Source organism: Festucalex cinctus, chromosome 4 (assembly GCF_051991245.1).
Source record: "Festucalex cinctus isolate MCC-2025b chromosome 4, RoL_Fcin_1.0, whole genome shotgun sequence".
NCBI lineage: Eukaryota > Metazoa > Chordata > Actinopteri > Syngnathiformes > Syngnathidae > Festucalex > Festucalex cinctus.
In genome coordinates this window covers 13,763,675-13,788,460 of record NC_135414.1, presented here as the reverse complement: position 1 = coordinate 13,788,460, position 24,786 = coordinate 13,763,675, and the positions used below count along the sequence as shown (strand labels likewise).

Sequence of the window (24,786 nt, the reverse complement as noted above, 5' to 3'; positions counted from 1 at the left end):
CTGAAAATCAGAAGGATTATCAGTACCTACAGGTTTGATATAGGAATAGGATACTTCTATTTTTTAATCTTGGTAAATTGTTGAGCTAAGGGATGTATATCAAGTATGAATGGGAACACTTTCAAGTCATTCCCATTAGTATCTTAATTGCCCATTGAAAAAATATCATGCCTTATTTATTTCGTCAAAGGACAATTCTGAGGCGAAATCAATCAATGACAAAGATGCCAGCCAACAGATCAAGTCAATATGCTGTGCTGAGCACTAATTTCACAATCCCTACGGATGGGTCTGGAGGTGATAAGCGATAGAAAGGACATGCGATGAGGATGTGAACGGCCTCATAAGGTCTGTCTCATTAAACCCACCTTCGCCAATGACCGAGCCAATCCTGTGATGACAGAAATCAGGATTATTGGATCTGTCGCTTGAATCCTCTTACATCACATCACTGTCACTCTGCTCTAAATCCATGCCATGGACCTTTGCATCATTTAGATCATGTCGTATAAAGGCTAGCTAACCAGTGACATGCACGTACCAGTATAAATAGAGATGTTTGGCTGCTAATTCACATAAAACCCTGTAAAGAATATAAATTAAGACTATGATACACTGCTATCAGTTGTATTGAGAGGAAACAGTTTTAGCTTTGAGCTAATGTCACTGAAGTTGCGAGAGACAAAACAACCTTTGCTACAAAGGACAGAACACAAACCTAATGTATGAAATAATCATATCTGAGCTTTTGCAGGTAGTGCAAGCTGAAAATATTCTTTCTTGAGGGTGGGTAGTATTTTGAGGGCGAGAAAAATCTATTCTGCCCTGGCTGGCTACGATATCATTGCCATGGGCAAAATCAACAACCATGATATACGCTGGGAAATGGCTGAAACGTGGTGGTCGATGATGGATGGCCTTCAAGTGACTAAAGTTATGAAGGTTGTGTTTGCAGTGTCAGGATGATAGAAAACTCTATTAATTTCTCCCTGGCAAGAAGGAAGAATGCTGTTGCAAATTAATAAAATATGAGCAAAGGAAGTGTTGAGAATGCTCCTGAACACTCGTGCGGTTTTACTTCTTGCCAGGGCTCGTTTCTTGACTCAAACACTTGTTTACAATATATCCTAAATTTAATGCTGCTTACATTATGGTTAACAGGGGAATTAATAGTTATATTTGTCTTTGATTATTTCACAAATATGCAAATTTCTGCAAGGACGTCATTGTCATGGGTAACAAAAATGTAGTGTTAGATTTTATAAAGTCATGGCTGACAGTGGAGGAAAAAAAAACAAAGTTGAGTGAGTGTGAGTGGGGGAGACATGTACTGCCAGTTGCCAAACTGAGTATATGTGAGGGGAGAGGCCAGGTACTCAGGCTGAGTGCAGCACAGATAGACACACAGTAGCAGCATGACAGAATGCCTTGCCACAAAAAAAAAAATGTTAGTAACCCAGTTATAAATTGACTGATCCATTGGTCATACATACGCAATAATCGGTACGCTAATTTATCAATATGGGCTCTATTCAGCATACGTAAGAATTGTATACAATTCTATGGGTGCAATTTGATGTAAGGCATCTAGATTAACTGAAAGGTCTCAAATAAATGTGAGTTTTACCGTTCCAGAATTTTAGTGATGAACTTGTCTCCATCAGCATATGGGAAGAGGGCTTATAGAGACAAAGTATGTGAATGTCTGACAAAAGCCACTTCGCATTGCTTGATGATGATGATTACACATCTCATCCTCATGGGTCCATGCAGTACCAGTATGTGATAGAGCCTCAAGGTTGCCATCGACTCTTGGCTGTTTTCTAAGAAAAATACTGCAGCAACAACGTAGCTGAAGAGAAGTGTGGTTGAGTGATGACGGTGTCAGTGGATTCATTCAACTATTCATTTTCAATATTGCTCATCCTGTTCAGGGTCACCAGGACGCTGTGGCTTATCAAAGCTGTCAGGCATGCACCAAGTTCTCACTGCATGGAACTTACGCACTGCTCTGCCTTCTATGGTGAGAACCACTGACACTCACTTTTCACCAAGAGACAATTAAGAACCTTCACTCACCCATCACCTTTCTAGACCGCTTATCCTGACTAGAAAGCATGCAAACCTGACACAGGAAGGCCGGACCCCGGAACCACAAACCTCAAGGCTCTGTAGCTGATGTGCTGCTAACCATTCGACACTAATCGACAAGTGAAATTCCACATGATGATAAAGCGCTGTCGCCGCCAAGCAAAATATAATCAATGCTGTCTTTTGGATTTGGTGATGTTTTGCCATCTCCAGTAGGTGCAGCCTCCGCTACCTCCGCCTCGGTGATGAATTATGTACTCACAATTGCCCCAGCATTAAAAGGGTTTGCTCTTAGCCTAGCCTTCTTTTCATTATTTGTTACGTTCCACACAAGTAGGAATTGCCAAAACCATATAAATGACAGAGAATCATGTTTAAAGAGCTTGATGAGGGCCTTTAAGGAGAAAAACAAACTCAATGGTGCTATTTGTCATAGTCTGGGTTGGGTTTTGGTTAGATTTTTTACCTTACTTTTGTCACGGTTCCGATTTAGTTTGGGTTTCGTCTTTATCCTCATGTTTCTTTAAGTTTTAGCCATGATCTGTGTTTTGTTTTGTTGTCCTTGTGTGCCTCCCTCGTCTTGTCAAGCATTGCCATGTCCACCTATGTTTGCCTGCCCTTCCTCATGTGTCAACCAATCATTATCCTTTGCCACTTGTGTCTTGCACAGCTGTGTCTAATTGTCTATTAGTGTATGTGTATTTAGTTTCTTGTCTCCCTGCTGTCCGCGTCGATTCATTGTTGTTTTTCCCTCTCGTCAGGCTACCCGCTTTTGCCCTGCAACCCCCCCCCGACACACGTTTTGCCTTGCTTGTTTTTTGGATGTTGTTGTTTTTTTCAGCCAGATCCTTGTTTACCTCGTTTTGTTTAATTAAATCCCTTTTTTGATTGCACCTCTGCCTCCTCGCCCCGCTTCCTGCACCTGGGTACTCTACCCTCCACATCACAACACTGTTTACTTGTTGTTGGACTTGACTGACCCCGGGTTTTCACTGGATGCGGTTGCGGTGCGGTTGCGGTGCGGTGCGTCTTGACTGCGTGCTCCGGACGGGTCAATTTTTTTGTCAATCCACACCGGCTCCGCACAGCTGCGGTCCGGCAGCTCCGTCGCCGCCCACTTCCCAACGTATTTCGCGGGACCGTGCGCGCGCGATCATGTGGCATTTCACAACGAGAGGTGGACTTCTTTTGATTTAACATTTTCTTCTTCTTCTGCTATGAGATTCCATGCAGCATCCTTTTTTTGGTTGTCCTTGTAAAGTATATTAATAACGAGAGTCGGGTCAGTGCGGGTCCACTCTTTATTTCTGTCTTCCGCGTCCGGCTGCCGCTCAGTACGGCAAGCGAGACGGGCACAACAAGCAATCGCGAACATCAAACTCACAATACATTACAGTCCTTATAAAAAGGATGTGCCGTGTCATATATTATTTTGTGGTTTTCCACCTCCAATATCAACCTCTCCTCGTCCATGTTCGCTGGTGTCTAAACCGTGAATGAGCACATGGCCCGGCGACGCCCACGTCACGTTTTGCTGAAAAACTTGCGAAATAGGAGCTGGCGAGTGTTTTATTCTGAAAGGTAACCGGAAATTTATTTTGAAACCGCCTCGGTCTTCCTGTCCCGCTCGATGTGTTTTGTGCTAGCTTGCCATTTGCCGGAGGCCTACCGCTGCGGCGTCCGGCAAAAATAGAAAATAGGTCTATCCTTGCGGAAAGCTTGCGGCACGCCGCAGGCCTTCCGCAGTCGACACGCAACGCACCCGCAAGCGGTGTAAACTGCACCATTCGAATGAATGGAATCTAATTGCTTGCGTCGCCGGACCGCACCGCAACCGCACCGCAACCGCATCCGGTGAAAACCCGGGGTTAGACATTTATCACAGCAGCAGTGGTTCTCCCACCACAAATGTTTTTCAGATTGAATATTCACTCTATATGCTATCCAGCGCACATGCCCACCAGGTGACCTCCTTGTGTTGAATTTTTAAATTGCTGTAGTGTGATCACGATCACGTTTAGAAGAAAAATAAAATAAACGAATAAGCGTTGGACAAAGCTTGTCTGCTATTGGTTGTCAATCAGCAAACACGCCTTGCATGCATGAATGATAAGTATCACTGGAAATACTTTTGCTGAATGTATCTATTGATGATACAGTACAATGTGTCACCCAGGAGGACAATTACTCGTTGACGATTCCCCTGAGAAGCAGCAGGTGAGGTTCTCTACAAATCTAAATGCTAATGTTTCCTTCCTGCTCCTAAAACAAATGCAGACACTAATCGATTGCTTTGCCGAACTCGATAACAACGTTGATAGCACGTCTAAAGAGAAAGGGTTCGCATGTTGATTATGTTTTTGTGAAAACGTCAAAACATACCATGAGAATTGAGCAGGAACCAGCAATAACCTGACCAGTAGATATGTCAGGCTGCCGTACGATAGGAAATTGTGTTGTGCATAATATACCACAAAAAAATAATAAGACACAAAAACACTGTCACCGTGTTTGTGTCATTTTTTTTTTGTGAATAAGGAAAATATTAATGCTCTGATTCCCATTTCTTGCTGAATGTTGCCCATTCTCTTAATGGATTCCTTTTTTTTTTAGCAAGCATTCACTATGGGACGAGGGATTCCTTTTGGCTTTCTTTCATGTCTGAATTTTGCCTTCCTTCCAGTATGACCTGATTTCGTCAGCATGAAACTGATTTGACGCATTCATTTACATGAAAATGCTGTGAGAGCGAGGGAAATATACACACACATACTAGATTATTAAGGAATGTCACCACACAAGGGAATTGAAAGAAATCCAACTTTCGCATTGGTTATATTGCATATTCCTATAATGAGCCTGTTCTCATGACCATTTCATAGGATAAACTGCAAAATTAATGAATTGTTATTAATATATTATTCAAATCCACATTTTAGAGGTCTGAACATTTTTTGTTATATTTTGAAAAACCCTTAGGCCACCATTAGATTTGATCTAGGTAATGCAATAAGTAGAATGTAGCTAAGTAGAGCGCAGACCTCCACCAAGGCTAAACCTTGAATTATAGTTAACTTAAAATTATTCATTTAGCTTTGTGTTTGTTTGTTTGTTTGTCTGTTTGCTAATTAAGAGGGGGACTTCCAAGTAGAGATGTCAAAATTAATCAATGAATTGACAAATAATCAATTATCAATTTAATCACCAACTATTTTAATAATTCGGTAATCGTTTGGAGTCTTTTTTTTTTTTTTTATGCAATACTGTCCAAATCATCTAACCTCAGCATATCAGCAGTAATTGTTCACTGATTTCTGTAGTCCTTCATGAAAGAAGACTAATTATCTTCTGTGTTTAATCAGATTTAGACATTTGCAAACATCTGTTTTTACTTCCGAAAACAATGACCAAACCGTACGCCATCAATCCCCCCACCCCCACCCCCTCTTTTTTTAATCACTATACGAATATGAAGTATGGCATAAAACCAATCATTGGTTAATAAACAGTATTTAGGGGGAAAATGCTTTTGTAATACACTAACGCAAAATAAAAATTATTCTGATTGATTATTCACTTCCAAGTTAATGAATGACAGACAATAGATGGGAGGTGTCATGGTGATTTGGGGGGTTGGATGTTTCCAATGACACCGTATTGACTCATATTCTGTTACCAGGAACAAAGTGTTGGAATGTAGCATCTAAATACTTTCGCACTTAAAGCTATGTCTTGCCACTGCATTGCCATTGATTGGCCGAAGATGTCGTTCGTGCATGGCTTGAGGAATGTACCAATCACTGCAAACGACAAAAGAATTCTGGAGACTGACTTCTCTCATGCTAATGGCTTTCAAAGCACTATCGGGGAAGGATGGAAGACGTTATAAATAACGAAGTGCAAAATGAAGTTCAAATATTGACTGGATTTCTACAAAGTCAGTTGAAAAATGCAAATCCACGAGTGCACAAATTCAGAGGAGCTTCTTCAAATAAACAGCCAGTGGCATTTTCTGAGCCAGTAATGACGCAAGACACCAGAAATGATAGTATAGAACTTCAAGTCACTTTGCTTTCTTTAATAAAGTATGTTATATAGTACTTAATGCTTCCATATTATTTTGCATTTTCAGGTAGGCTTACTGCTTTTTCCCTTGTATAACCACTGCTTTTGCATCCATGCTATTTTCTTACAGAAAGATCAGCGTAACCTGATAGATATTTAATATATATACAGTATATGTTTATTTTAGAAATACAAAGTACTATTTCTTTGTCGCTGATGTCATTATGTCCTAAATTATGTTTGTTTGTTTTTTTTAAATAGTACAATATCAGGGAGTTTTACACATTATTGTGAGCTTTTTTTTTTTACGTCTCCAACCTCCCCACTATACCGTGATAATTAATTTGACAATTATTTTAAGAATATTTTACACATTATCATACTGTATAACGACAAAACAAATTCCCTTTTCTGGTACCAATCAAGATGCAAAGTCCAATTAATTTATTTTTCTTTATCAAACTTAACTATTGATTTTGTTTAAAAATAGTTCATCATGTGTATTGCGTGGCAGAGTTGGCATTTTGCCTCCCTACCTGGAGTTCAATTTAGTATCCTCCCGCTGCAGTATGAATAAAATCCCCGCAGCCTGCAGGGAAGGTGTTTGTCCTTGAGTGCAGGTGCTATATTGCAAACTATCGACAAAGCAGCAGAGTGAGACATTCTCAAAGGGATGAATTAGAGGAAGTGGGCCACGCTATTAGCAGAAAAGGTGGGAAGATGCGTGAAGGTCCCAATAGGTACAAAGTGGAGGATACAACCTGGCAACCCACTCTCAATCGAGCATCATGTCAACATGTGGCCATCCCCGACAGTCTTAAAGGTTTGTCATAGCTCTGTGGGGGCCCTATACCTTCTATTTGCACATCCGATGTCTCCATGGACATCACTTTCTTCCTCACACTCCCCTCCAGCTCTTCATTCACTCCACCAATGTGCCACAATTTTAACCCAAATCCAGTGGACCCACAACTCGTAATATAGGCCACAGTTCAGACTTCTTTAATCAGCATATTAGCTGTGGGCTAAATGTGTAGCGGTCATTTTAGAAATAGAAATGTGACAGTTTGATGTCACTGAAGTATAATATGTGCAATCAGTCTTTTGTCACCAAGTCAACAGGAGTTTGTTACCTATAGTTGATCTCTGTAATAGAATGCATGAGACAAATACACAAAGGAGATACAAAATCAATACATGCGGGACAGTTTCAATGCACACTGATCTCATGTTTATCAACGAAATATGATGACCTCCATCGTACATATCAGCGGAGAACAGAATCCGTCTCCTACGCCTGGATCAAATCCACCAAAATTGCGATACCCCACCTGCACCACAACTTAGACCTGTGTTCAGCAGGTCTAAAGTCTAATGTACTTTCTGTTACCAAGATGTCAATTGCGCCGGGGTTGTGTCATAGCAAATGTCCTGGGTCCGTGCGAACACCTCGCGTGCCAAATTCCCAAACACGGTTAGCAGACAACTGATTCATGGAGGATGACAAACACAACCATAAATTATAATTCTGGGAAGCAGACAGTTCCATTTGTATGTATTTTTAATGACTCATCCTGATCTTCTCCAAACTATAATGAATTCTTACTTGGCCCCTGCCCCACAACTGCACAATATTTAATTTGTTTAGCATTATTTTTGCTAAACGTATGCACTACTATCTACAGAATAACGGTCTTTTACGGTAATAAAACACAGCTGATGATGGTCTCATACTTTTGCTGATATCTCTGCATGAATTCAACCAAATATTGCATGGAAGCGTTGGAAATGAAACTGATGAAAACCACAATGTTTGCAACCCGTGTTGTCTCTGACTCACTGTTATCACACGGATGGGGGTGGCAACAGGCTCTGAAAATGAAGATGAGGACAAACACTGGGGACGTCGCAAGACTCTGTTTCTGCCTCCCACCCCAAGAACAATGAAGATCAAGCAACAAGCCAGCAAGTCGCTGCCATCCATGGGCGCCGACACCCAGAGTGACAACAACAGCAATACAAATACATGTGAAGAAAACACAACTCACCACATACATATCTATCTATCTATCTATCTATCTATCTATCATGAGGCGAAAGCTTCATTCAGTTACAAGAAGTGTGTGGGAGTGTGAGAGATGAAAGATAGCCTGATGGAGAGAAGTGAACGAGCTCATTAAGGCAAGGAACTCGCACATCAATCGTTTGATTACGACGTTCTGGAAATGGTTATCATTGTGAAAATGAATGCGACCCCCAGGGCCGTTAAAAAATAATACTTGATCGTTTACCCGACACAGATGCTCATATGAATCAGCAGTGTAGAGTTGGATGTGACTGTGAGCATCAAAAAACATATTTTTGGGATAAAGTTCAGCGGATGTTTTAATAGCAGCGAGGCGAGCCGCCCTATTGTTAGCGCGGATGCAGAACACTTCGCAGATCAGCATCCACCGTTCCCCAGGATGCCCTGGAGGAGAAACGCGGATGCCCCAATCTGCGGAGCGCTTTTCGACGCTTATCAAACCATTCAACTCTCTACTGCCATCGCGTCTTATTAAAAAGTCAGTCTTACCTGGGTGATGTTGATGTGCCGAACGATTCAGCTCTTTCCGAGAGCGCCGAGAGCTGGTGCTGGCAGGCCGAACATCCCTCCGCTTGTCTCAGCGACAGAAAGCGTACCGAGTCTGACAGTATAGCGACGCCCCGGAACCAGCATCGCAACATATGAGCCCACTGCGGCTGTCTGGATGGCTGCAAGAGCTGGGCTCATTAGCACGCCCTAACAGCAGCTGCGCGAACCTACGGCCCGGCAAATAAAATCACACATTCCTGAGTAAATAAATAAATAAATAAATAAATAATTTTTAAATCATCATTAAAACAATGAGGACTTCCGTCGGAATAATAAGGTCTTTATTTATTTATTTTATGTATTGTATTTACTTTATTTTATTTATTTATTTGATTTATTGGTTTGTTTGTTTATTTAAATACATGCATACCTTAGACTAATAATCATATCGTTTGCCTGAATATATGACCAAAACAATCAAATGAAAATGTTGAGCAGTTTCCTTAAAAAAAAAAAAAAAAAAAAAAACATTTCTGCAAAAGGTAAAACACTTAAGTCAAAATGGCTATCTGTCGGAACAAAACAAACAATATAATAGTCTGACAGTCACCTCAAGGGTTCCCCAAGGTTAGTGTGTCTCAGCTTTGAAATTACATTTTAAATATGAAACAGCAATTTGTCTCTTAAAAAATTCATGGCATTCACAATATGTAAAATAAAAAAAAATCCTGCGGTACGATGGAACGACGAGGGTAAAATCGAGTTTTGAAATTAATTATTTCAGTTTGAGATTACACCATTTTCCCTGTTGCATTACTAATCCTCAGTGTATTGTGTGTGGGGAGGGGTGGTGGTGGTGAGATTTTCTGGGGGCTTTTCAACTTTTCATTCATACATCAATACTGTCACCTAGTGGACACACCTAAGCATGACAAACAATGGAAGCATCAGTGTCTTAACTAAATGTTGCATTAATGTATTTTATGTATAATATTTTATTCCTAACAGCTGGAATTGAGATCAGATCCGCATCTCAAATTCGTCTTTCTTAATTTTTTTTTTTATTAAATCAACCAACTCAACTCAACTTTATTTATAAAGTACTTTAAGAACAGGCATTGCTTTATACAAAGTGCTATATAACATAAATATCGGTTGTGCAGTAAAGACTAAGGTAACAAAACAAGAACAAAGCAAACATTTTGAAGTGCGTATACAAGTTTTTTTGTTTTTTTTTGTTTTTTACAAGTAAATACATTTTACATCAGTAAATTAATAAGAAGTAAGCGAGTAATAAAGAAATAAATAAACATTACATATTAAAACATTCACATGTAAAATTCCCGTTTTTTATAGCTACTGTATTACAAAAAACAAAGGAATAAGCACAAGTGAAAAAATAACCCATCATAATAAGATAATAAAATAAAAATTCATAGTAAAACTTAGGTCAACCATCTCAGGATATTTTACAACTACAGCTTCATGAAAAAAACATTTAACAGATTCGACAACTTTTTACTTTCTTGTTGTTGATGAATTAGAGTTGAATATTGATTTTAATTCCAGTGGGAAAGACACAAACCTGGGAGAAGTTTTGGAATGTTTTTGTTTGTAAATAAAAGACTCGCATCTTCAATGGACGCTGACCCTCAATGATGTCAGCATTTTCTCGTCCTCTGATTGGTTGACTAGAGCAACGGTTGTTCCGGTCAATTTCGACTAGCATAACACGTCTATGAGTTGACCAAGACAAAACAAATAAAAAAAATAAAAAATAAAAAAAACAACAACACCTTGTCTGTAGGCGACAGAGAGCCAAATACATACATTTAACTATAGTATAATGCATGTATCTACATTTGTTTTTGTTTTTGTCATGAATTTAAATGAAAACTTGCATACATCTTATTGCAGACCTTTAAAAACTTCTAAAATTTAATTCAGATTCATGTTCCTCAACTACAATTAGAAACGCCAGCAAAATATGACTGACGAATATGGATATGGGCAATGGGTGACTGTCGCCGACTGTCGAGCTGTGTTGACTTGGACACTAGAGGCCACCGGTAAGCTGCGTTTAGACACACGCCACTCGTGAACGTGAACAGTGAGTTGATGTGCAATAATATCGACACGAGGACAGGGCTAGTGGCTGTAATTACATTATGATTGAAACGAGAGCACGCATTGCTCACGTGACACTTTTGTAATAGGTCAACATAAGCGAAGAATTTCGAGTCAGAACACGCTCGTTGTTTTGTGCGTCTGCGCGCACACATTACAGAATTCTATCCGTAATGAAAACCAATTAAGACAGAGTGGATTATAATAGCACATTGTTGACGAATTACATGTAAACTGCCGCCGACACTATAGGAAAATCAACGATTCTGGCGTCTTCTCACGTTAATATAGTCGGCATTTATTCCTTCTCTTTTTCCGTTTAAAAAAAAATGTGGCTTCAAAGGGAAGCAACATGTTATGGAATCAGCATTCTGGACGTTGAGCTCACAGATTGTGCAATAAAAGCATGTATTGATATAAACAGTCATGCATCTTCATTCGAGGCTATTTATTTGTCGTGTACGATCAGGTATGAGAATGCGGTGACGATGGGGAGCAAAGCAGATGAAATGAGCAACACATGCAGGGCGCGCGGATCCCGTCGCCTCAGCCTCGACCTCCTCCCGACTTTCTTCACGTCACCCCGCCCGTCTGTCTGTCGGATCCTCCCTCAAACCCTCAGAATCATCCCCGAGAGCCACTCGGAGCTGGGAAAAAGAGAGACGGAGGGGGAAAGTGAGAGAGCCAAAAATACACGCAGACACCCCACATCACCTAGACTACCTGCTCCGGCTCAGCAAGGGGAGGAGGACGCACAAGTGCAGGCGCGTCCATGCGTGCCACCCGAGCTAGACAATAAAAGGACAACAACACATCGAAAACTGGAATGAGAGTTTAGCTTAGACACTCTTTGGGGCCAAGAGCTCATCTTTGCAGCCTAAATGAGTACACTCTAAAGAGGAGTCATGCATCTCAACAGAGAAGAAGATAACAGCAGTGGTGAGTAAAATCTATTTCTATATTTCCCATGAAGAATCCTACTGCTCCATTTCATATAGTTTAGAGATCTCGCGTTGGTTAGCGGATGCCCTTGAGTGTGTCACGTTTATGTCAGGCTGATGCTGGGGGGTCATTGCAACAAGCTGCCAACTGCCATCTCCTATTGCTCGTCTGCCCCCGCCCCCCAAAACACACTCGCAAACCTTGCATCGCAGCGAGATGGGATGTTGCAACACACCCGAGGCGCCAAGTCAGTGAGGCACTTGTTGTGCCCTGATGTGGCGTCCGGCACAGAGGTGGCCTAAGCACAACATCACAAGGTCATCCGCGCACGCTCATATTAATGAGCTGTCTGCATGTTTATGTGTCTCCCAAGTGCGAGTATCTGATGGTGGTGTCGTGTCGGCGTGCGCATCTGTGTGTGGATGGAAGGATGTGGGTTCTATCTTTGTGGTCAGATGAAACAATTACAGTGTGGAGTGAGACAAACCTTTCCCATCTGGATCTGTTACGCCACAGTAAATAGATTGCCATCCATCTGCCGGCGCCATGCATGATGTACTAGTAAGGGAAAGGTCACTAACACCTGCTGCTCATTGTTGTCTTAAGCGAAAGAGGAAGTATATTTGATTTTAAATACACATACATATGGTGCTGAACATACATACATTCCCAATCAATATGTTATGGACTTGCAGTAAGGTATATATGTCAGCATAAGGGGTCCCCTGAGTGGGCAAGTGTTTTGTGTTAAAGAAAACTGGCAACATTCCAGAATTGTCATTTTTACACTCCTCACACTCAGAATGGGGACACTTGTGAAGTAATACCAGCCTGACTTTTCATAATGTGCAACAATCACACAGATGAGAGAAATTCAGGAGATACGATTGTCTGATTGGCTTTAATTATTCATTATGACCAATCCTCTGTACGTGTATTTGTGAGTGTGTAGTGTGTACAAGTGTAAATGATATATCATTAACAGGCCCATTTGTTGCTACATAAGTATAAGCACCACTATTCTCCCATCTCAGCTTGCTAATTATGATATTACGATTCTGGCAAGGGATTGCCACATTTTAGTACTTATTTGAAGCTGCCAAGGTTCATGCCAGCTAATATCTTGTTTTGTACTTGCTGGAAAGAATTCTGGTTGGTGACAACTGTCCCATGTTGTGAGCCCTGCAGGGAGCATTATTGATTAAAAGACTAATAGGGATGTTTAAACTACTTCCCCCCCACAACGATACCAGTTCAAGTGCTCAACTCTTGAGTAGTCAATACCAAGTACTGATAGCATTTTTCCTTAAAACTGCATGAAATTAACTGAAATGTAATTTCCCATTCTTCTAATTTATAGTTATTGATTGTAAAACCACTATAAGCAGTTGCAAGTACAAATCAGAAGCTGAGGTCAAACTGTAAAATCACAGATAGTTATGACAAATGATGAATGGATTCAAACCATATTCAAAATGTACTTTTTTGTGATGTATGCCTACAACAAATCCAATCTTGTTCCGCAAGTCAAAAATATAGTTAGTGTAGTTTTATCCAGCATTTAAAGGCTTCTTACATTACTCAGCGAGTATACATGTTTTCATCGGGCTTAAAGTCACTGTGTAATTAATTTCATGTAATTATTTTTATCAACCTGCCCAAGTGGTTTTAAATAAGATGTTATTAGGTCTTCCAGTAGATCATGCACCCGGATGCCTGATTATGCATTGTAATTATATTTACCTAAGGGCATCGTAATGGCTGCTGACATCACATCATGGCGTTTATGAGGCATTTTTATGGTATGGTCTCTCTATGCATGGTCGCCTTTTGCTTTGCTGTGGTTTCAATCAAGCTTGTTTTATTATGTATTTCCTTACAAAGGGCCGGCAATATGCATTTTGCTGGCATCAGGCAGAATCTTCATACCTCCAAAATCCTCAATTTTCAAGAGACCCAAAAACATCATGTTTGTTCAACCATCAACATTACATTATCGAAGAGAGCAAGCCATTTTTAACACTTTAGAATGGTCAGCCATTTGTAGAAAAGAGCTATATCCGCATGTGAATTAGATTTGTGAAAAAAATATGAAATTCACCAAATTCTGGCATACGAGGTTTCAGTCTAGAGCTGGCGACTTTGTGTAATTTTTTTTTAATTATTTGTGTTGTAGTTCTTGGCTATTGAAAAAATTATTAATAATCTAGCACGGAACATTACATGCTTGAGTCATATTAGCATATAAAACCCCATAGAGAGGCTAAACACTACATTACAGAGTTATGGCTTCGTCTGTTAGCTCATCTGCTCTGGAGTTAGTCTCAGAGTGTCCTGGAGTCTCAAATAACAACCACAAAAGTCACTAAATGTGTTGCCAGTTTACATTTTGCAAGGCCAAGCTATAATAAATGCTATGAAAAAAACAATCACTGTTAACCCTGAGCCACAACATTAGCTGGAAAGACTCTTACATTTATAGATGTAAGGTAAGATATGGAAGATGAAATATTGTTCTGCTGTTAGATGTACATTTTACAACAAAAGAGCAATATGACAAAGCATCACATCAAATTGATGGCCAGCGTAGAAAAGTCAGAAAAGATGGAGGCAATAAAAAGACAACGGGGCTCTGAGGTGTATGAACAGTCACATCCTAATGTAGGATTCACCAAAAGACAAATCTTTGTGTCCGCTTCAGACATCAGCTTTTAGTCCATTTGTTGTAAATAAAATGAAGAAAATTGTCATTATGATGCTTCTACGTACCTCTTTTCAGACATTATCCGTATGAAAGATCTGCATTTACTGCCATTCCTCTTATTTACAACACACAAACAAAAGTAAAGGACGAGATGGAGCATTTCATTTCTTATTCATATTTGTATTACAATAATAACGGGCATAAAAATACTTCAATATACCCCTTGGGTCTACAGATCCATTAGTCTGCTCTGTGGATAATGAGTATGCATTCTAGTGAGAACGCAATGAAACAAACACGAGATCAAAATGATCCACTATGCATGCCGGTGTTCTCGCCTTAGTCCTGAAACTCAAAAAGGGTAAACATAATTAAAAAACCAGCACAACATATCTTCTTTGAAGCACAGTGACTGTAAATACATTTGTGCCGTGCCGGAAAAGAGAAAGTTAAAGGAACCCAAAATGAATGTATTTCTATTTGGCGTTAAATGAATAGCATGAATTTTATATATATATATATATATATATATATATATATATATATATATATATATATATATATATATAAATTCTAAACACTCACTCAAGGCCCAATAATATAGTGCAGCCTTTAATGGGGCTAAAGATACAGTACAACGTCATTTGTTTTAAAAGTGCATTCACTCACACATAAAAACATGATCTCCCAGGTGGGGAAGCTAACCTATGCCGGTTGCATCGGAGGCAAGAGGCAGTTACCACTCCGCCACCCAGAGCCCATGTACAATTACGCCATGGTGGCACTGATATGCATTGTTTTCAATGCGCATGTGCAAGTCCATTTGACTCAAACTAAATATATTATCCAGAGGGCATTAAGACAATACGTTTAATTGGAAGGAAATCAAGTACATTAGGTTGGGTATTTTGAATGTATTTATAGTTCCATCAAAATCAAAATTGATGTCTGTCAATGCAATATAAATAGTTTTCACAATAAAATCAATACATTTATCCTGTTTTGAATGGATATTATTACTTTCAATGAAATGCTGATTGTAATCCTTTTTACAGTGTAGATAGACAGACCAACTGACACCAGTTACACTGTTCGATGAGCTCAACATGCATGTTTTTTTCCCCCCCCCATTTGTACGGGGAAAAAGACTCAGTATTTACCTCCTCCAAAATGTAACAATAATGGCCATATTGCAATATCGCGATATTACAAATGCCACAATATATCGTCGCCATCAAGTTATACGATATTAAAAGCAGCACATCTGTTAAAAAAAAAAAAAAAGTCTGGTTGATTTCCATTTGTGCAGTTCTAGCACCCTCTGGTGGCTATTTTTTTTTTTTTTTAGTGCATTTTAATTTTCATAAGGCATGTTTTGGCTTTTCTATGTTTAAATTCCACACTAATGGTCAGATAAAGGGGAGCGTATTGTGTACTTGTGAACCGAGTCAATGTCAATGTGGAGGAACTCAATGTGTGCTTGCATTAACAAGTAAGTGCCTCAATATTAAGTCTTATTGGACATTTTCGGTTGTTTATATGCATTGCTGGAATGTACAAAAGCACAGTATTGTGTGTATGTGTGTGTTTTTAGTACGGTTATTTTTTATTTATTTATTTTTTACAATATTGTCACCCTTTTTTTGTATCGCCAACAATATCCCCACAATATCTTGCTAATTATCGTATCGTGACCTACATATTGTGTATTTTATCATGATGTTTGGATATCATTACATCCTTAGTTAACCTTAGAAATGGCCCCCATCGGTAACTCATCATTTTAGTATGATGACAATTAGGGCAGGACTAATATTGCAACCACTTGGATGGTATACACATCTGTTCAGTAAACTGCAAACTTGGAAAAAAAAGAAAAGAAAAAAGATTGGCCTTACAGTCCATATGTGGACACATGCATCGCTCTATCCAGTGTAAATAGAATTCTATGGAAATGCCTCTTGCATAACTCTGTTACAGCAGCACGACTGTGCGAAAGACAGATTCCTTATGATTCTCTTTTACCTCCTCTCACTTGACCCCATTTGGCAGCATGTCTGGTTGTACTTTTTGTTTTGCAATTATTGATAAGTAGTCGCTAAATAAACAAAAACAGAGGGCCCGGGATGTGAAGGTTTTGGATGAGCTTGCATCAAGGAAGTAGCCTACTAAGAGTGTGGGATGAAAGTGTTAGTGCAAATATAGGGAGCTGGTGGACAGAAATAGATAACGGGAGACTGAGGCAGAGGGAAGAGAGGCAGAGTCTAGATTTTCAGAGAACTTTGTTCCAGCTCCTGAAAGTAAGTGCTTTTGAAGAGGAGGCGAAAGGGAGACGGAGACACACACTATGCTTTTTAATTTGTGAACTCATTGAAGCAACACCGGTCTCCAGACACAGCACATAGATGAGACAAAGGCAAGAAAGGATAAAACTACAAGTGGGCTGCTCTTTATGTCTCTGACTGAATGTTTAAAAAGGCACCATTTCTTGAGATGTTTAGACTAATGGCTCTATAGTCACAGCTGTACTCGAGCGTAACAACTGGCACATCTTGATTTTTGTGCCACCGCAAGGTTCATTTTGCCCTGTTTGGGAATTTGGCATATTTCTTTGCGCCATGACGACTGTTTTGCAGAGGGTATTTGCTTTGGTATGCACCCGGCAATAAGAATGGTGCACTGAAAAAAAAAAAAAACAACTTATAAAAAAAAAAAAAAAAAAAAAAAAAAACCTACACTAGAAACAAGCAACATTTCTTCAAAAATTTTCAGGTTATCATGTTTTGAATTTAACAAAAAGTCTGTAAGCAAAATTTACTTGACTAGAATTCTTAAAACTGGCCTATACATCTCGTCCTATAATCAAGTCATGTTGATGCCCATTACAGCGCAAAATGGCAATTTTTAACTGTGCCAAACTGCTAACCTGGCAATAGCCAGATGGATATATGCTTCACTCAAGTGAGTTCTCTGCAATATCCATCTGGTACCTCTCAACGGTAATTTGCTCTCGAAAGGCGGGACATTCTGTACAATAATTCGAGCTGATTTGACAATGCGACATTCTAGACATTTGTTTTAACCAATCACGGCCATGGGTGAAAATTCCGTCTTCGTTCTTGCTGAAGGGGGGAAAGCACGAACATCTTACCAGTTAGAAATTAACGAAGCGACTCTCGCTTTTCAACATTCAACAAGGAAACGGTGAGTAATTCTGCGAGAACAGAATTGCAGCATCCATTCGTCCATGTTAGGTTTTCTTGTTAGCACCGGCATCAGCGCTGGCTTTATGGTTTCGTCAAAGTTGCATATCCCGCCCCCAAATACAATGTCGCTCTGTGATTGGTTGTGATTGGTGGAAATCAACGGGAGTGGTACAAGATGTATTCTCCGGAGTTTATAAACTCACAAATACTGCGAGAATTCATCCTGTGAGAGCAAGGGTTACCAAACTGCATGTGTCTGTCAAAATACCAAAACTTGGTCTAGCCTGCCTCTGCACAGATTTAGACTGTGCCTCACACTAGCCTTGCATTGGGCACGAAAATAGAGCCCAAAGTGTCTGGTTTCATGTTCATGTCCATGTCAGAAAACCCAGAAGCTAATCAGGACAATCATTTTACCCCTGTATATATACATATATATATATATATATTTGTCAGCAGATAATGTTAAATATTTCCGATCTAAAACTATTTAACATAAAATTGTTTCTCATCTTTTTGATGAAAAACAAATTCACACAATCACAGTATATCAACAAACGGCTACATAGCTCCATGCTATTAGCTAGTAAGTTAGCCAGCATTAGTTAGCGGTCGGGTTAACATTATTGTTGAAAGTTATAGCCGTTGCATTATGTTATTTTTTTTTTTTATCTTTCACCGTGAATCTGTCTGTCCCATGTTTGTGCATGTTGCACTTGCTAGCTGCAGATTTGAAAGGGTGTGTGTCACAGTGTCACATGACAGTGTCACAGTGACAGATTCACAGAGACAAGATTTTACAAAATCATCTAATTTTTATCTCATTTTTGTTCATGAACTACAATGTCCATAGATGTTAGTCCAGTTTTTATTAAGTGGAGTTCATTTTCGTCCCATCTTTATTAGTCAACGAAAATGTATACTGATTTAGTCCCACTTATTGTTTACAGTATTAATGAGGGTTTTAGTCTAGTCTAGTCTAGTCTAGTTTTAGTCCCTGGAAAAATGTGTGTTGATGAAATTATTTTTGTTTAGTTTTTGTTGACGAAATTAACACAAGCGAGTAGAGCGGTTGCTCCAGCATGGTGAAGTTCTTCTCAGTCAGGAACTGTCAGATGCTCAGAACATTGTGAGCAGTCACCTTGTCACAAAGCTTGTCTAGTCTCACATACCAAATGAAGCAATCACAGGATCAGTAGCAGGAATTTTGTGTTTTATTTTGAAAATGATGTTTTGTGACACTAGTTGTGGGACTTTTCTGACACAAAGTACGTTTACATTACTAGTTAGACACACGTCAAAGTTCTTTATGAATGTCAGAAGTGTTTTTTTTTGTTTGTTTTGTTTTTTTGCAAGCTGTAATCATCTGGAGCGGGAAGTAAGATAAGGAAAAAACACACCAGTCAATTGCAGGCTACATTGGTTGTACAGATGTTATCATGCACATCAGCTGTGTGTACTACAACACTACCAGTGACTCACAATCTTCAAATTTGAATTATTTATTTATCTGTGGTATAATGAAGGACTACTTCACTTTGTTTTGGGCAACTGGTAGTAATAAGCTTGGAGTAATTTAGAAAAATACAATTCACAACTTTGGGCTATTTATATTTTTGGTGTACACAAAGTCAGCCACAAGATGTTGAGCCACATCCACAAAGACCTCTATCACACAAAAAAAGGTTCAGAACATTCAGGGTCCTCCCATCTCATTAATACTGATGTATAATCAATTAAGGTATTGTTAGTTTGCACATTGTTGAGCAAGGAAATCTAGTAAATCAAATACGCAAGCTTAATTGGTAGATTTGTTCGGACAGATGTTTGTCCAGCCCTGTGATTGGCTGTTGACTAGTCCAGGGTGTACCCTGCCTCTTGCCCAAAGTCAGCTGGGATGGACTCCAGTTCACCTGTAACTCTATGTACCATAGAAAATGGATGGATAGATGGATGTTTTCTCCAATAGTGGTCTTGCCAGAGAAGAGCTCCCAGGATGAGAATATTGGTGTGGTGCCTTGTTTTTTGCCCAGATGTAGGCTATACATGCTCTATGTATTCTCACATCAAAAGTAAAAGGGCCATTTTTCAAGTGGCTAGATGTTCTTTTGCTAGCTCGATGACAAAAGGCAGAATGAAATCCATATACAAGAAACGGGCAGTGAAGATAGGATGTTATAAGAATAGCTATCAGCAGTCTAGCCAGGAACAGATGGTGAGACAGAGCTACACATAGACACGATCCTCCTGCCAATACAGACAAGGCAGACACAAACCACTGACACATTCAAAAGCAGCCCTGGACTTCTACTTGTAATAGTCGTGATGAGGGATTGCAAGAGATTGCATAGCTGTCGCTGTCACCTTAGTCATTTGCTCCCACATTGATTATTATTTTCTCTTTCTTTCTTTCTTTCTTTCTTTCTTTCTTTCTTTCTTTCTTTCTTTGTTACGCTTCTCTCAATACCCCATTCTGCCTTCACCTTTTAGCCATTATATTGTTCTGGAGTGCTATGACAATGCATCTGAAAGATGACAAAAAAAATAAATAAATCAACTCAACAGAGGTGACATGTAGAGGTGTGGCTTGAGTCATATGACTTGGACTCAAGTCAGACTCGAGTCATGAATTTGACAACTTTAGACTCGGCTTGACAAAATGTTAAAAGACTTGGACTTTAACAACACTGACTTGTGACTTCACTTGGACTTGCGCCCTTTGTCTTGAAAAGACTTTTCCACCAGGAAAAAACAAAACAAATGTTAACAATTAAGTTCCATCTCGTTGTGTGTGTACGCGTGGGAGCTAGTCTGGCACAGCATCGTGATTCAGACATGTCAGGGAAACCGCAAACACACACCGCCTACGCGAAAGCCAACTTCAAAATAAAGCTGACAAATAATACATTGACACCAATGCAACAGCTTTTAAATTGAAGTCTGCCTGCATGGTGGCGTGAACGCGAGCTCGACTTCCGTTTGACATTTTGGTTTGCATTATCGACGTTTTTATTGAAATTACATATTTCCTACCACCATTATCATAATGCCACCCCGAAAGTATATTAAATAGAAAATTTAGGACGTGAAGAAACCGCAAGTTAATTATGCCATCAATGATACGATACAAGTTTCCGGCGTTTGTTTCTAGTAGCTAGCTGTTAGCGTTAGCATCGGGTGAATGGTTGGCAATAGTAGCTTACATTTCTTATTCGAAGGGATTAAGCTAATGTTAGTTGTTTAGCGGCTAATTATAATTGCTAGCTGCGTAGTTAATGAGACTGTAAACTCACCGACACATTGCAAACACGGCAATCTAATGCACCACTCTGGGTCCACTCCCTGAGTCCCTGACTCCTATTTTTGATGGTCACCCGAAATACTATAATCTACGATGTTGTTAAAATGATTCGAAAGGACTTGAAACTCAAAGTGTAGGACTTGTGAATTGCTTGAGACTTGTCAGTCTTGACGTGGGACTTGACTCAAGACTTGAGGGCAAAGACTTGAGACTTACTTCTGACTTGCAAAACAATGACTTCCTCCCACCTGTGACATGTAACAAATAAAAAAAAAACTTTATCTTACTTCAGCAGAAATTTTTGGTATCCATGCTTTAATGCAATGTTTATTTTTCAGCCTGCATTTTACTTCTGGAAAAAAACAAAAAAACAAAACAAAAAAATTATCCCAATAAATCGTGCAAGGATAGAATGATTTTGATTGTGGTTGGATGAGATGTCTAAAGATCCACTGCACCTTTCACAAAAGCAAGTTGCAAATCTAAGACAAATTATCAGTATAGTACATTAAATACAGTATTGCCTAGCCAATTGCTCAGTGTATGCATACATTTCCCCTTCATTTGTTCTAGTTTGGGAAACAGTCCTTTTCCCAGCAAACATTTAATCCTGACAGGTAAATTATTCATTACAGGTGGTAGGAAGGCAATTAAATAAGCTAATGTAAAGAAGCTCTCAGGGACTATTAAATGTAGCACACATGTTTACTTCACAGTGAATTAAATTTAGCCTGATGCACATTAGTATTATTAGGAGTCCTGGGTTACCTGAGGGGGACGCTGTCATAGTAGGGAGATGTCGACCTTACAGGGAGCACTCACGTGTGCAGCTGCTGCCTCCCACCTTGGTAGGCAGGCACTCAATATCCTGCTGGCATCCAATGAGCCGCTATATTTCACTCATTGTGCCAGCTGTCATTAAATCTGTATGTACTGTATGCGCTAAAATGGATGGCTATAGGGTCAGTTATACAGATATGCCATATATATTTTATTCAAAGTTAGTTTCTGTGTAAACTGGGGTGAGATCGAGGTCTTACAGGAACTTGCTTTACAATTTGAGGTTACTGAGAGTCTATGCAGGTTATACTTCTACTAAAATAACTCTCATTCGTTGACTTTTGGACTACTCTGGCTGCTTTAGACTTTTTTTTTTTTTCTGTAGTTTAGCCCAACAAGTTTGTTTCAGTTTCTCATCCTCATCGTACATAGTCTATAGGTCAGGTCTGTGCTTGCACTCCCTAAAAACTGATTTAATTAAATGATTCAGCATACAATTTGGTGAATGGCAATAATATATAATTGCATGTAGTAAATAATGTGCACTGAAAATTATGTGAACCCTTGGAATTACATTTTTCTGCATAAATCCTTCATAGCTAATCTTCATGGTTGGCCCAGCAATAAAAAGTCTGCTTAAAATGATACTGTAAATGACAGATGACTTAAGTTAATCATCTCCATGCCAGCCAGCTTTATCAGCAAATTCCTTTAAAGACAATGTTGCATAGAATTGAGCTACAAAGCTAAAATTAACTAGTTCTCTTTTGAGAATTTGAAAAGAGAGACTTGAGGACACAATGGAAAGAAATAAAAGTCCAAATCTAAAAAATAATGTGTATGACAAAACAAAGCTACAGAAAGAAATAACAGGGCTTAAATATTGAATCTTAGAATGGGGCCCTTTGCAAACAGAATGAGGTCACTGTCTACATCCAAGATCCATCTGTCTGCCAGTTGAAGCTGAACAGAAGATTGGGTGATGCAACAGGATAACAACCCAAAAGACAGAAGTAGGTAGCTTAAAAAGAAGAAAACCTCCCTTTTGAAGTGGGACAGTCGGATGAGATGAGAGTCGGAACCCTAATGAGATACTGAGACATGACCTCAAGGGAACAATTCACGCCAGACATCCCAAGAATATTATTAAACTAAAACAGTTTTGTAAGGAAGAATGGTCCAAAATTACTTCAGTCTGTTGTGTAGGTCTGGTCTGTAACTGCATGAAATGTTTGGTAGTGATTATTTCTACCAAAGGTGGCTTAACCAGTCATCAGTTCCACAGGTTTGCGTGTAATTCCTAGCATACACTGTCATGTGTACATTTTGGTGACTTATGAAACCATGTTTGTCTGTTGTTTTGACTTGGATCACAATTGACCTCACTGTAACCACATCCACTTCAATAGGTGACAGTGCGCTCACTTTTATTTCCAAGCAAACTTCAAATCTTGTCTGACAGACAAAGAAACAGCAAAAAAAACGTGTTAATGTCGTGTGATTCTTTACTTATTTTTGTCTTGTTTAATGTTCATCAGGATATAGTGCTACGCAGAGGTGCATTTACAACAATTTTATAGAAAAATGAATGCTACTATTTATAGTGGCAGTGGAGAATTGGGATGGGGCGGGGGGATGCAAATTGTTTTCTTCTTCCTTGGTGGGTGCGTCAGAAAATAAATGAGAAGCACTGCTCAAAGGCTTTTGAATATTAACTTTCTGTTCTATAGATGTGAAACCTGCAGGTTTTGTTGCTGGCAAGGTGGCTTGCTTTGAAAGAAGGCTTGTGGGCAGAGATGGGAAGTAACAAAGTAAAAATACTTTGTTACTGTACTTGAGTAGTTTTTTCAGTACTTTTTGCTTTCCTGAGTATTTGTTAGAGTAGTTTTTACCTTTATCCGCTGCTTGATACATTTTCAAAACAAGGTCGTTACTTTTGTTTGTAAATGCATGAAAATGATTAAAATACTTGACCTGGAAAAAAAAAGCAACCGTCAATGTCTCCTGGTCCGCCAATCATATGAAGTGTTACACATGGTCCCCTACATCCCAGCTTGTGATTGGCTTTATGATACTCTATCACATGACATGCAATTGGTTAGATTAGAACAACCCGTAAATATGAGGGCAATGCACACCGCCACTCCAGAGGATAATTTGAAGTTGATAAAAAGAATGCTGCAGACTGCCAGTAACAATATGAAAGAAGGTTCAATCATGTCAGCGAGGAGTGAACCAGCAACATGAGCGAGTGATACTTAACACTGTCGACTTGACGCAGGGCAAATCAGAAAGTCAACTGGCCGATAACACATTTTTGCTTCATTAGCTACTATCTTTTCAAATTGACGTAGGAGGAATCCGGTAAAAATACATTCTACTACTTCTTCTGTACTTTTTTTTACTTGAGTAATTATTTGAGTGAGTACTTTTACCAAAGTTGTCGTTTATGAAAGTTATTGTACTTTTACTCAAATAGAGAATGTCAACTATTCGTAGTTCTGCTTGTGGGAATGGCAGTGCCTTCAACTTCTGGTTACTATGTGTTTCTATCAAATACAAATACTGTACATTTACTTTGATTTGAAAATATTGTACAAAACAAGCAACCAAATTATTATTTTTTCTTCTGTGTAAAAACGGTCCTGATGTTACGGTTTGTGGGAGCTTGTGGACCCAAGTGGAGGAAGGCAAGGAGAGGCGGGTGTGCTCTTAAATAAGTTTTAATTTAACTTAGAACAAAGTGCAACATAAAATACAAAACAAGGCTGGGAATAAACTTACTAAGTGAAAACTAAACCGGCGGGACAGACAGGCGCAGGGTGTGACCAGGACAACAACAACAAAGACAAAGACTCGACCAAAAGCAGGGAACTAAATACACATACTAACGAGATAACAAGAGACACCTGGACAGGACACAAGTGGCTTGGGGAGCTGATTGGATAAACACAAGGGAACGGGAAAACGAGCACAGGCGGACATGATAAAACTT

At 39.3% G+C, this 24,786-nt stretch overlaps 2 protein-coding genes across 4 annotated transcripts in view; one reads left to right on the top strand and one right to left on the bottom strand.

The window, feature by feature from the left end:
• The window catches only part of apba2b (amyloid beta (A4) precursor protein-binding, family A, member 2b), a 41,132-nt gene extending 32,201 nt beyond the window's left edge, over window positions 1–8,931 (bottom strand). The window contains exon 1 of one of the 2 annotated variants that reach the window (XM_077519053.1): window positions 8,732–8,931. The gene's annotated coding sequence lies outside the window, so the exon portion shown is untranslated. The remainder of the gene's footprint in view (window positions 1–8,731) is intronic. The other variant, XM_077519052.1, reaches the window with a different exon arrangement.
• Window positions 8,932–11,395: 2,464 nt separating this feature from the next.
• syt7b (synaptotagmin VIIb) overlaps window positions 11,396–24,786 on the top strand; it is a 120,105-nt gene continuing 106,714 nt past the window's right edge. Inside the window, exon 1 of one of the 2 annotated variants that reach the window (XM_077519048.1) lies at window positions 11,396–11,797. In XM_077519048.1, coding sequence (XP_077375174.1) covers window positions 11,764–11,797 — 34 coding nt within the window. In that variant the 5' untranslated portion in view covers window positions 11,396–11,763. The remainder of the gene's footprint in view (window positions 11,798–24,786) is intronic. The other variant, XM_077519050.1, reaches the window with a different exon arrangement.